The 13,735-nt window shown below is 47.4% G+C and overlaps 1 protein-coding gene across 1 annotated transcript in view; it reads right to left on the reverse strand.

Moving 5' to 3' along the window:
* The window catches only part of LOC119453576 (neurofilament heavy polypeptide-like), a 512,698-nt gene that overhangs the window by 11,817 nt on the left and 487,146 nt on the right, over positions 1–13,735 (reverse strand). The window contains exons 15-16 of the mRNA XM_049667992.1: positions 6,183–6,332; positions 3,793–3,960 (exon numbers count right to left, since the gene is read on the reverse strand). Of these exons, the coding sequence (XP_049523949.1) occupies positions 3,793–3,960; positions 6,183–6,332 (318 nt within the window). The remainder of the gene's footprint in view (positions 1–3,792; positions 3,961–6,182; positions 6,333–13,735) is intronic.

Genomic DNA, 13,735 nt, shown 5'->3' on the forward strand with positions numbered 1-13,735 from the left:
TTCCACCCTGGGGGCAGGAGCCACAAGCGACGCTCGCTGCGCGCGGGTGGGCTGGTGGCAGTAGCCGCTGCGAACGCTGCCCCTTGACGCGCTGCATCAGCGTAAGTGGTCGTGTGGAATGGTGAGCACCTTTTGCGTGCTTCCTGAACGATATGTTTTCAGACTTTCCGTGTTAGAATTTCTTTCTCTTTTTTCCAGCTTGGACAAGACCGGGAGTACGCTGGATGGTCACCATCGCAATTTACGCAGTGAGGTGTAGCCTCGCAATTGTCTGAGGCATAGCCTTACTCCACACTTGGCACAGGTGAGTCGACCACGGCAGCTCTGCGAGCCATGGCCGAATCTTGGCATTGGTAGCATCGTCTAGGATTTGGGATATATGGTCTTACTGCTATTTTTGTGTAGCCTGTTTCGATGCTTTGTGGCAATTCGCTCAATTCAAAGGTAAGTATCAGATGTTTCGTGGGGATTTCTTTTTGTCCCGTCTCATAACGATGCGCTGCACATTCATGACGTGTTGCTCCTTCCAACCTTCCACAACTCGGTTTCAGATAGGTCGATGACGTCTGCTTCGGATACTACCCCGCGTACTGTGTTCATGGAGCGATGCGGTGAAACAGTAACTGGGACATCACCAAAAGTCACAAGCTTGCGAGTCTGTGTGTTGTTCCTTATCACGTAGCTCAAGCACAAGGTCCCCGCTTGGCATTTTGGTGACTTATAGCCAGAGCCTAGCGGGTTTCGTCAAGGTTTTCGCAACTACAAATGGGGATATGGTTCTTGCTAGTCTTTCCGTTCTCTCACTATGTACGACTTGATATCGGGGAAGATGTCTTTAGGCCGGGTGAACAAATTCGAAACTCATCGGTGCGTCCCCTCTTCTGAGGGAGACGATCAAGAAGTCGAGGAAAGCGGCGTCCCATAACAATTTTTGTGTTGTTCGCAGCAATGGCAGCCCCCACCACGGAGCCAACAAGGGGACTACAGCACTTCACGTGTAAGGCTGCAGGCGCCAGCCGTACATTGCTGCTATAACCTCATATAAAACCCTAGAGAGGGCACCTACACAGGTTAACCCAAGCCGCCTATGGAAAGTTGGAAGTAACAGAAGAGAAGGTGACAGGACAGTGAGGACAGAAAAATAGAGAAGAAAAAGATCGGAGAGGGGGACAGGAAAAGGCGACCACCCGATTTCCCCCGGGTGGGTCAGTCCGGGGTGCCGTCTATGTGAAGCAGAGGCCAAAGAGGTGTGTTGCCTCAGCCGGGGGCCTAAGGGTCCGATCAACCCGGCATCGGCTCAACCCCCAGGATCCCCCTTTCCCCAGGACACGGCTAGCCGCGCACGGCTACACGCGGTAGGGTCCAACCCCCATGTGCTCAGGTACGTGGTGTCGCAACTCACCAAACGCCTGCTCACGCAGACGCCCCTGCGGGGGGGAGTATATCTCCATTAGACATCTTTGATGTTTTGTAGGTTGGTCCGAGTTTTTGTGTTAGAATCTTTGCCATCAAAATGGGGAAAGCTTCCTCGCGAAAGTGTTTCCTAAACTGTGGATCGCATAGTACTTTACAAACATTGGGACATTGCTTCTGAAAGTAAATTCAAATGATGCATCGGTGCGCCCTCTTTTATGACGGCGATCTGATAAGGGAGGGAATGACGATTCCATAGAGTTTCTTGGATATTCGACGGCGGTGTTAGCCACCCACCTCCGAGCCCAACAAGGGGACGCGGCAGGTTTCGAGAAACCTGCAGACGCCAGCTATACGCCACCACTATAACCTAATATATATACCCAAGGTAGGATATAATACACAGGCTCAACCCTTGCCGCCAGGAAACATAGAAAAAATGGAAGAGAGGAGGAGACAGGAAAGATTTAAAGTGAGAGAGAAAGAGGAAGATTGGAGAGAAGGATAGGAAAAGGAAACTACCGATTTCCCCCGGGTGCGTCAGTCCGGGAGTGCCGTCTACGTGAAGCCGAGGCCAAAGGGGTGTGTTGCCTCCGCCGAGGGGCCGTAAAGGTCCAAACACCCGGCATTGGCTCAACCCCCAGGATCCCCTTTTCCCCGGACACGGCTAAGCCGCGCACTATTAGACGCGGGAGGGGCCAACCTTCATGTGCTCGGGTCCGTGGTGTCGCAACACACCAAACGCCTGCTGACGCTGACGCCCCTGCGGGGTTTTCCCAAGGGGAAGGTCAACCCAGCTTTCCTTATAAGGATAAAAGGAATTGACATTGAAAAACTTTGAATTACATCTGCTCATTCTCTGGATTCTAATCGACTTCAGTAAGTCGGTCAACTCTATTAAGCATGAACTTTTATTAAAGAAGCTAGAGTACTACAGTATTCGTGGCATTACTTTTAGATATGGTCAAATCTTATTTAAAGCAGCGGAACCAAATTTTTGAAATAATCACATCTGCTCCCAGATCAAGGAATAAAATTTGGAGTTTTCTATAGGAGCATACTGGGACCCCTTTTTTCAATCTCTACGTCAATGATCTTGTTCTTAAGGATAGTGAACCAAAATATGTAATCTACGAAGAAGATACTACCACGGTATTTCCGTCGAACAATATTGCGTCTAAATTTAACCGCAAATTCTGTCCTTGTTAAAATATATAGATGGTCACAGGACACTGGTTTATAAATTAACATTGACAAAAATTAAGCTATTTCATTTCAAGAAAAAAATAATGTGTGAACTTAGATATGGAAATTTTAATAGGCTCTTCAAGAACTGAACTTGTCCGCTCTGCGAAAACGCTAGGTGTTCTTTTTTTTTTGATAGCCATATGTGATGGAGGACTGATCATATAGACTTCCTTGCAGGAAAAGTTGCGCAAGTCGCTAGAATACTTTTCAGTTTAACACAGCTTCCACGCAATGTCAAAGTTGTCTTATACAATGCTGCCTTCCTGAGGCACATACGTTACTGCTGTCTCGTGTGGAAAGAAATTGATTATTCCTACTTCAACGAAAGGTAATTCATATATACTATTTGTGATGTTCGATTAGATGCTCATACTGCAACTCTCTTCAAAAAGTTTAAGTTACGCTGCACTCTCTGTTAGACTTCCGGCTGTCGTTATCCTATCGTAAAGACGAGAAGCAAAACCAGTCATACATCACGTCCTTAACGCAGGCAACTAGAAACAGAACAGAATACAGCACATGATCACTTGTGCATTAGCATGTGCCACATCCTCGCATTAACTATGCTTTTCAAATGTTACATCATCTCTGTTAAACACACTTATGCACAACAATATCCATGTCACTTCTTCTCCTGTTTCGCTTTTGCATGAGTTATTCAGCGATATTTCAACATGACTGAATTTCTTCCGTCATTTTTTTTACTGCTTCCGTAGCTCTTGCGTAAACTGTGCAGTTCGTGACTTTTATAGTTTGTAGTGTTTTCTTATATTGCATTTCTTTTCGCTAGCACCATTCCAAGCCAACAATGTCTTGTATTGTATTATATTGTATTGTATTGTATTGTATTGTATTGTTCGTGTGCTCGGTCCTGAATCAGACCCTGTGCCAGCCGCTGCTACCCTCAGTATGGGTTTTAAGGCCCCTCAAATTACTGTGTGCCACGCTTTTCTTTAAATCCTCATTAAATTTTATGTTTATGGAAATAAAGGCAATTCAACTTTTAAGCAAAGTTTTTTGTTGCTTTGCGGACGCTCCCGTTTATTGTTCATTTGCTTCTGCTGCAGCTACGCTGCTGCTAGGATCCTGCTGCTGCTAGGCTTCTGCGGCTCCTAGACTGCTGCTAGGCACTCCTGCCTGCTGCTGCGGCGGCGTCGGCGGCTGTCTTGTTTGCTGCTGCCTCGGCGTCGGCGGCTGTCTTGGCTGCTGCTTCTGCGGCATCGGCTGCTGTCTTGTCTGCTGCTGCTTTTGCGTCGGCGGCTGTCTTGGCGGCGGCCTCCTCGGGGGTTTCTCTCTTACCTAGAAATCGGTTACACGTCACATGACGTAGAACGTACACCTGTATGGATACACCTCAACTCGCCACGCGTGTCGACAAACGCCAATTGGACATCGACGTCGTCCACGTGTCACTACTCCGTTAACGTCTCAGAGTGTGCAGTTGCATGAAATTCTGTCAGCATTCCGGCATGGCGTACAAGAGGTGTAGCACAAACATAAACATTACATGACTAAACTTTGCACACGAAAATATTGGTGGGCCTGTAAAGTTTGCTCTTAGGTGACATTTTTGATGATGTATGCCTACGAGCAGTGTGGCATTATTATCAGCAGCAGCGTATTGTTATATCCAGTGCAGGACGAAGACCTGTGCCAGCGATTTCCAATTACCCCTGCATTGCCTCAGTTGAACCCATCCTATGCCTGCAAATTTCCTAATTTCATCGCATCACTTAATTCTTTGTACTCCTCGAATGCGTTTTCCTCTCCTGGCGTCCCTTCTGCAACACTCAATAGAGCAACTGTTATCGGTGCTCCATACTGCATCACCTGCCCTGTTCTATTTCTTCCTTTTAATGCCAACTAGAGCATCGCCTACCCCAGTTTGCTCGCTAATCATTACCGCTGTCGTCTTATCTCCTAAAATTACGCCTATTGTTTTTCGTTCCATCGTTTCTTGCGCGGTCTACGTCTTCAAGTCTTTTCATTAACCTTCAACTCCCTGCATCATGAATTATTGTCAGTAGAATGCAATGCTTTCCTGTTCAAGGGTACAGTGAGTGTTGAGAACAGTGAAATAAGATCTGCCAAAGCGTTTGCCTGTACACGCGCTTACGTCACAGAGCACAGTGGCGACAACATTATGAAAACATGCCTTACGCCACCGTCAGAGCAAAACAGCAGAGCTAAGTTCGAAGCTCTTACGTGTGTCTGCGGTGCAGCCCGTTACAGTTACCACCAGCAGGACTACTGATGTTACCACCAGCATTGCCGATGTTCGTCTTCGCTTTCCTTCCAACAATTGGGGCAACTACACGGCTGCTCGCGCTTTTTCTTCCGTCACCAAGGCCCAGCAGATGTAGCAAATCGACCACGCAGGTATTAAAAAAACATCGATTATTTTCTCGCACACATTGCTGCAAGGGTTACGAACGGAAGTAACTCATATCTCCCTAATGGCACGTTTATGCGGCTTCAAAATGTTGCTCTCCGTGCTGCCCAATCAAGCGTTACCTTACGAAACATATTATCGTGCAGTAATGAGTTACGCTAGCAATGTACTGCTGATATGCAATAGTCTCGAGTATTCGGTTGCCCTCCTCTAGGATGAGGTGACGTGGCTCCAGCACTCAGAATCAGAGTAGTGGCAATTTGGCCGCGTTCTGATGTCTACGAAGGAAGCCACTAATTGAAACACGGCAAGTTGCGAAATTGATGCAGACGCGAATAAAAGCAAATGGGTCATACGCGAAACAATGTTACTCTTTCTCGCTTTGTTTCGTTTATTTTTCTTTTTCATCTATATACCATTGGATTTGCCTGCGAATTGACTGCTTACAGATTATTTGCTCAAGGCTATTATTACATTCTGTTCTCAGTACAGTGTTAACGGAAACCAGTATTGTGAAGAAAGAACAAAATTGAACTAAAACATGCAATCACAAAATAAAATAAAATATACTCTCAATTGCACCCGTGTTCACAATCCAAAACGTCGCATTGTTAATAAAAGGCCCACATGAACCCGATAACGTCCAATGAATATTATATGTTTTATTTTTTGTTATGGTTTTCATTTCTACTTCTACTAGGATAACAGCACCATGTAATTTCAAGTACTCGCTGGCAATCAATAATTTATGCTCTCTACTCAACACGGGGTGTTTTGACATACTATTGATCACATGTAATAAGAAGTGAAGCTCCTTGAAGTTTCAAATACATTGATGGCAACGCAAGAAATGTTTCATATAAACACAAAATTCATTTCTGTATGAAAACGGGACTGTTAGTTCATAAATGTGCGGATGTCTAAATGTAACTGCTCTAGCGTTTTCTTTTTTTTTCTTTTTTTTCCTTTTTTTTCCTTGTCACCGCACCATCGAAATGCGGTCGCCGTGGCCTGGTTGGAAGTTGCGAGCTAGAGCTCAGCATTTGAACGCCATGCCCACTAGGCTACCACAGCGGGTTCTGCCTGCAGTCGAAACAGAGCAAACAAAAGCCGTGACGTCGCTCCTTACCACGGGCTCCTTCCGTCCTAGGTGCTGCTGCTGCGCGGCCGGCGGCTGTGTTGGCTGCAGCTTCTGCGGCATCGGCTGCTGTCTTGTCTGCTGCTGCTTTTGCGTCAGCGGCTGTCTTGGCAGCAGCCTCAGCGGGGGTTTCTCTCTTACCTATAAAACGGTTACACGTCAAATGACGTAGAACATACATCTGTCTGCGTACACCTCACCTCGCCACACGTCTCGACAAACGCCAATTGAACATCGATCTCGTCCACGTGACCTTACTGCGTCAACGTCTCAGAGTGTGCAGTTGCATGAAATTCTGTCGGCATTCCGGCATTGCGTGTGAGAGGTGTAGCGCAAACATAAACATTGCATGGCTAAAATAACCCGCCGCGGTGGCTTAGCGGCTATGGCACTGCCCTCCGGATGAAATGACTCCGGATGAAATCCCGGCATTGGCGGTCGCTTTCTGATTGGGGCGAAATGCGAACACGCGCGTGGGCCGTGAATAGGGATACATTAAAGATCGCCTCAGGTGGTAAAAATTTCCGGAGTCCCACACTACGGCGGGCCTTATAGTCGGATACTGCTTTTCGCATTTAAAACCTCTGTATATGTATATGTTTAGGCATGATTGGAATTTTGACCTGTGTGGTGCCTAAACATAAACATCTGGCCCACCATGTCAATGACATCCCCGAAACAAGGGAACAGCACGTCACCAGATGCAAGTTCAGTGTTTTGTCCGTAGTGGGAGAAAAATGTGATACCAGAGCATCGCACGAACATATTGGTTTGAGATCCAAATTCGATGAGACTGGTCAAATAACAAATCGAGACAACAAATTCGCGTATAGGCTGCCTAAATCTGAAGCATTGTCCTTGAATGACTGGATGTTATTGATCGAAGGTCATGTGAGCCGAGCGTTCAGTCAGTAAACGACCCTATGTACAGTAGCCGCAACTCTCATGCAGCCAAATCACACGGAAGAGTCCTCATTTGTATCCATCTTTCTCTCGAGAGACACCAGTAAGTGATGTTCTTCCTCACATGCGAACCGAAAAGAATATTTGACAATTTCAAACAGTGAATTCTCGAACCCAATACGAGTCAAATAGCGCGGACTATTGCACGGCTATTGTAAATTTCGAATAATCACACACTGTTCCAGGAGTACTAAGACTAGCACCAGTTTAGAGATCTCTGTCCTGAGATCTCTAAACTGGTGCTATAGAAATAAGTTATAAAAGGCAAAGAATTTAACCACGGGGCCGTATTCTGTAACGCTTCGGTTTTCGAAGGATTCGGTTTGGCGGTGGCGTCACATTGGGGCGGTCCGTTGACGTAATGAAAACAAGTGAAAGGACAGAGACCAATCGACGCGAAGGTTTCTTTTTGTGGCAGTGAACGTCACAAACCGAGTAAAAATATAGCAATTTACGAGCGCTTCTTGGTAAATAAAAATAATTTGTTCATGGTATTGATGAGGTTTACGTTTTTCATCATGAAACGTGTGTGAGTTGTACTGGCGGTGAGTGACTTAACGAATTTTGTTTACTTCGGTTGACCCATTTATGCCGCTAGGTGGGACGTCGTACGCTAACGTTGCGTTGCGGCCAAAATACACACTCAAGTTCCTCACACAGTCGGAGCGCTGTCTCTTTTGAGAATCTGAATTGTCGCCGATATCCCTCGTCTGTCATCTAAAAGGGGTCTTGTCGACGTCGAGGTTGTCGTTGTCTATCACGGAGGCTCGCTAAAAGCACGATAACAGGCGCCACAGGCACCGCACACGCCGTCATTTTGCTCCGAGTGCCGCGATCTCACCCGTGCACACGGCACGCACAGGCTCTGCACACGGCACACCGCGCTTCGGATCAGACCGAAGCAGCGCGCGCTGCGTCGCATCGTAGCAGACGACAAATTCGGTTTCCGCGTGACTGACATATGCGTGACGTCATCAAAAAATGCGTTCGCGCCCTGAGGCGATGGCGTCACCCAGGCGGCGACCAATCACTGCACGCAAACCGAATCCTTCGAAAACCGAAGCGTTACAAAATACGGCCCCAGATTAACTGTCCGGTTGGCTACTCTGCTCAGGGGGAAGGGCAAAGGCCAGAACAGAAGACAAAATAAGAACAAAGTTCATCTGAACAAGCGCGGGGAACGCAACTGACAACGACTACAGTTTTTTTTTTGTTCAGTTCCGGTGGTGTTGCAAAACACACTAGTACTTTCAGAGCAACTCGGGCCGATGTCAGCTGGGACCAAGGTACAAGAATTATCTTTTCCGTAACAGGATCGTTGTCAAGCTTGTCGAACATTGTACAGAACGCTTTGTTGGACCACTGAAACGAGTACAATCACAGAGACGGTACGCAGTTATTTCTTCGCGCTCACAAAGTTCACATTCGTGACTTTTGGCCGCTGCAGAAGGAGTAGGCATTGTTTAATTCTACTCCATGCCATAAACGACATGTTAGAGTTACGTCCTTAAAATGTGCAGCCTCATACATCGGCGTTCCAGTTGACCATTTCTCAGAAGCCACCCTGTACCAATTTTGGGCGATATTAATTCCAATTTTGCTACGGCAATGTACCTTTTAGCAGATTTGGGGGCCGGATATGTCAAGAGTGGTGGTAGACTTAGGAGTTTTTCAACGCAGTTTCGCAATTTTGATAAGCGTGCTAAGCAAATCATTACAACTGGATGCCTAGACATAACGATTTCTTATGCACGTATAATTCCAGCTTCTTCCAAAATCCACCTAAACAGGCGGAACAACACTTTCTCCCGTAGGCTATTTAAAAATCGGATTTGAACAAAAATAGAATGGGTGGTAGCACCAAGTTCGTGATTATACGAAGCCCTCTGTAAAATAAAGAAAGGGCCTTTGGGCACAACATTCAGTCAGAAAAAATTAAAAAACTTAGTGATGTGGCGAAGTGAAATGAACGCTTAAATATTTTTACGCTCCTGAAGCAGTAGTTATGTTGTAGCAGTGAAGTTGCAGAAAAATTAAAGAGGTGAGGCTACATATTAAAGAATGTATTATAATGTCATGTCCATCAAAAGCTATACAAGAAAAATGAACAAAGTCCGATGTGCCGTAATGACTAATTTAGCAGAGTCTTGGAACGACGGAAAAAAATAGATTATGGGATTTTACGTGCCAAAACAACGATCTGATTATGAGGCACGCCGTAGTGGGGGACTCCGGAAATTTGGACACCTGGGGTTCTTTAACGTGCACCTAAATCTAGGTACACGGGCGTTTTCGCATTTTGCCTGCATCAAAATGCGGCCACCGTGGCCGGGATTTGATCCCGTGGCCGGGATTCGATCCCGCGACCTCGTGCTCAGCAGCCCAACACCACAGCCACTGAGCAACCACGGCGGGTTTGGAACGGCGGAAAACTGAGGGACTTAGTAAATGCCTATCTGCGGGCGAGCGAATGATCGGGCATCAAGATGCCCCTTTGCATTTATACGTACCTACGGCCTTTTTATAAGTTTGTAATGGCTTCTTGAGTAAACCACTTACAGAGTGCATTGAAGTCAGCACTTTATTCGCTCACAGATGGCACTTATCTTTGCGTTCATTCCTCTCTCCCAATCTTACTTCTCGGTTATGCTTCGCTAAAGCTTCACCTTGGCATGGTACTCAACAGTTGAAGACCCAGTTAACTTTACAAAGTGTGCAGCTCCAGCTTCTACAGTAGGCATTCATCACCTGGTAATGCTTCGCCCAGGAATGCTTGATGCTCGGGAGAAAGATTCTCAGAGATGCCAAGCTAAGAACAAATTAAACACTGATAAATGTGTCGGCATATGGACGACATGTTGGCTAAGCCACTATTGAAATTTAAGCATGAGGAGCGAATTCATGCTTTTATTTAAACAAGCATCTGTGCCGTAGGGCTAAGATTCTGAGAAAAAAAGAAGTCTGAGAATACCTAACTAAACGAAGAAAGAGGGTCAACGCAGGGATTAACCGAACCAGAAAACTCACCATAAGGTTTTGCTGTGGTGACAGCCAGGCAAATAAAGCCGAAGACGGCAACCAACTGCAAGAACTTCATGTCTGGATGCAGAGCTGCTCCCTTGTCTATCCTTGTATATAGTAAGGACAGGTTAGACTGTCGTCCGGTGAATGCGACCCTGTTTCAGCGAACTCAGCACCAAATCTGTGGTCTCTCTGCACGAACTCGCTTGCCTATACCTTTTACGGGACGAGACACCTCGGGTACACCGCGGACACGGTGAAAGCTGCCTACAAAGCTGTCGTGCGTTGATGTCTCCTTTGACGATGAGGAAGGCGCAATGAAGAAGGCGCATGCTCAATGCGTTCTTTTATATTCATCACAGCCATCTTTATTTTCATCTGCGCGGCTGGTTAATGCATCTGGCATGATGCAGCATTAAAAAACCGGTGAGTCTACCTGGCGCCAGTGCCTGTACAGTTGTGGGCGGGGACAGACTCGCGGTAGCTGTCGGCGTTCAGACTATTCTCGTACGATGCAGTAGAAGGAACTTCTTTTTTCATGAAAAACAAGTTACATCCGGTGCGTCGCACGAGAACGCCAGACGAATCGTTCGAGTGCGTGTAATACAGATGGCGTTTTTCTGCATACCATGTACATGCGTATGCTCTTGCAAATTTTTATAACATCACGCAAACATCAAGCACACGGCGTTTCAGCTGCCTTGTGTAGAGGCGAAGGGCCGCGGGATCGGGGAAAGTATGCCCGAATGTGCAGGGTAATTTCCACTTCTAATGTATTCTAAGCATAGTCGACAGCTGGGCGAGCTGCTACTGATTCATCTTTTTTAACAAACGGCGTAGTGGGACAGGACACGAGTAAACAAGTGAGACAGTTGCGTGCGCACTAACAACTGATTTATTGAGAGCACGTTATCTATCCACCTAAAATAGTCTCCGGCCTAGGGGACGTGTCACCATCAACGTTATCAGCGTAGCAAGAAAAACATTCAGAGAAAACCTTTAAAAAATCAGCACACACGTGGAAGGCCGCATGAGTCAACGGTAGTATGTGGAACATAGGTGCAGCTGCAGCGGAACAAGATTAGTCCAAGAAACCGATCACCTGACCAGATAAATGGCGACACGCGACGCTGTTGTTCCCTAGCACGCCGAAAACAACAGTGAATCATGTGGCACTTTAGATACCAGTGTGCACGTGAACAAGAGCGCAGCGTGCCGCGATTTCTCTGATTCGTTGATCGGCCACTACTGCTAATATTTTTCTGTTGTAGCTGCTCGTATACTTCATGTCAGATAGATTCATGTCAGATGTAGTCTGCTGTTCTGTTCGCTTTAGCAGTGGCCCTCGCCGCTAAAAGACTTCGAACACGCTGCGCGGTCGACGCTCGGGCGCTATTGACACGTGTACTTATTTATTCTCTTCTCGGGGACTGCATTTCACCCACTAATAACTTGAAGTTATCGCTCAGCGCAAGACGCGCCTGCATGATTGGAACATACTTGAATGTTATCGGTCGTTATTTTTCTCTTCGAAAGCTTGCACTTGAGCGTTCGCCTGGCGAGGAACCGTGCTATGCATCCGACCAATAGGCATATTGTCACTTAATGCTACCCTATTCCGCGGACCTACTTCGAGTGTCATAGAAGCTGGATTGTCTATTTCATGTCACATGTATAGGGCCAGTGCAGCAGCCGAGCATAACTTCGACGGCTTAAGGGCGCACTCTCATCGACGTTGGTACCAGTTCGTCGAGATTGTTGAGATGTGACCCGGTCTGTAGGGCTGGCAGCGGAGTGAGACGTGGTAGTCCCGTTATGGCCCACATAGCTTCGTGATTATTGGCCTCAAGGCGAGTCCATTCTGTCTTCGTGAAGTTTTGAAACTTGACACTGTAGACGAGTCGTGGTTGCAGTACGGAATGGACAAGAAGGCGAGCCATGTCGGTGCGCGCTTTACCAGATTTCTTCGCAATACGACGTATCCACTGTATCGTTTCCGCGGCCTGTTGCTTTGCCTTCTTGACCCATGTTCCCGCAGATCCGGAAGCATCCAGAAGGCCGAGTACACGGATAGTTGAAGCCTCGTGTAGTGGCTGCTGATCCAGATTTAACTGAATAGGCCGGAGTGCCAGTACACGGCGCCCATACTTGTTCGCTACTGGTATGTACGTGTCTAGTCCTTCGAAATGTTAAGCCCTATCTGAGCACACCAGTTGTGTGTTTAAGTTCAAGGACGAACTGAACAAACGGTGATGTTATCCGCATACATTATGTATTGCGCATTATGTGTCGTTGCTGGCTTCCAAGCTAGAGAAATGAGGGCGATGTTCAAAAAGACCGGTGCGAGCACAGATCCTTGTGGGGCACCGCTATGTGCGATGAACTCACCTGCTGCGTGGTCAGCCAGGCGAATGGAGAAGGTACGAGCCTGCAGGAAAACTTCGACGAACGAGCAGACACAGCTAGGGAACTGAGGCCAATGCAGAATTCGAACAAATGCTTCGTGACTCACATGGTCATACGCTTTGCGAATGTACATTGCCAGAATAGTGCGAATTATTCGGCAGCAGCCTCCGATGTCAACCATAAAAGAAAGGTACTCAAGACTATCCTCAGTGCCCAGATGTGGACGGAACTCGATTTGGTCAGGATCGTACCAGGAGTATCGCTCGAGCCACCAAGTAATACGTGTCGCGAGCATACGCTCCCTCAGCTTGCCTAACATTGAGGTTAGCGCTATTGGGCGCATTTAAGCGACATTGTCCGGGAGCTTACCGGGTTTGGGAATAGGGGTCATTTCATCATAGCGCCAAGAATAAGGAATGGCTCCTGTAGCCCAAGCGTCGTTTATGGCCTCTAACAGCATATAGAGAACCTTGCCTCCCGTATTTTTATTATGTCCATACGGGATGCCTTGCCCGCAGCTTCGACAGGGTTATGGCCGCTACAAATTCCGCCATAGTGAAGGCAGTTTGTATGCCATCGATTTCGGCGAGCGTAGGCGGCGTTCCTGCGTCCATGGGAAGGCTGTTTTGAACAATGAAAGGAGGCGGTGCTGTGCCCAAAGCAGGAAAAAAGGTGTAGGTGACCATCTGGGCGAATGCTGCTCGTGTCTGGCCAGATGCTAACAGCGCGCAGGCTGTGTGTTCTGAGGGCGTCGACCGCTTTACATGACATGGAAGGTGCGCCAAATAGAGGCATTGGACGACGAAGGGCCAATGGAAGAGCACCAGTCTATCCAGCGGCCACGTTGTAAGCGGTGTTCATGGCGCCTAGGTGCTGCAGTAAGGCGTTGTGCCTCCACCCGAAGGGCATTTGATGAAGGGTCACTTTCCGATGCAACTTCTGCTTTGCCGCGCGACGCCCAGAGCCGCAGAAGTTCCAAATCTGGAGCGGTTAGAGAATCATGAACCTACGATGTACGGGCTGCATCAACTAGTGCCCAACTGATACAATGGGGCGAGTCCTGCATTGAGCTGGATACAGTGTTTTCTGATACCACCCTATATCAATCCCAGTCCACAACTCGACACAGCCGGCGAAGGCGACCTGTTCCGCTC

Source organism: Dermacentor silvarum, chromosome 5 (genome assembly GCF_013339745.2).
Source record: "Dermacentor silvarum isolate Dsil-2018 chromosome 5, BIME_Dsil_1.4, whole genome shotgun sequence".
Classification (NCBI taxonomy): domain Eukaryota; kingdom Metazoa; phylum Arthropoda; class Arachnida; order Ixodida; family Ixodidae; genus Dermacentor; species Dermacentor silvarum.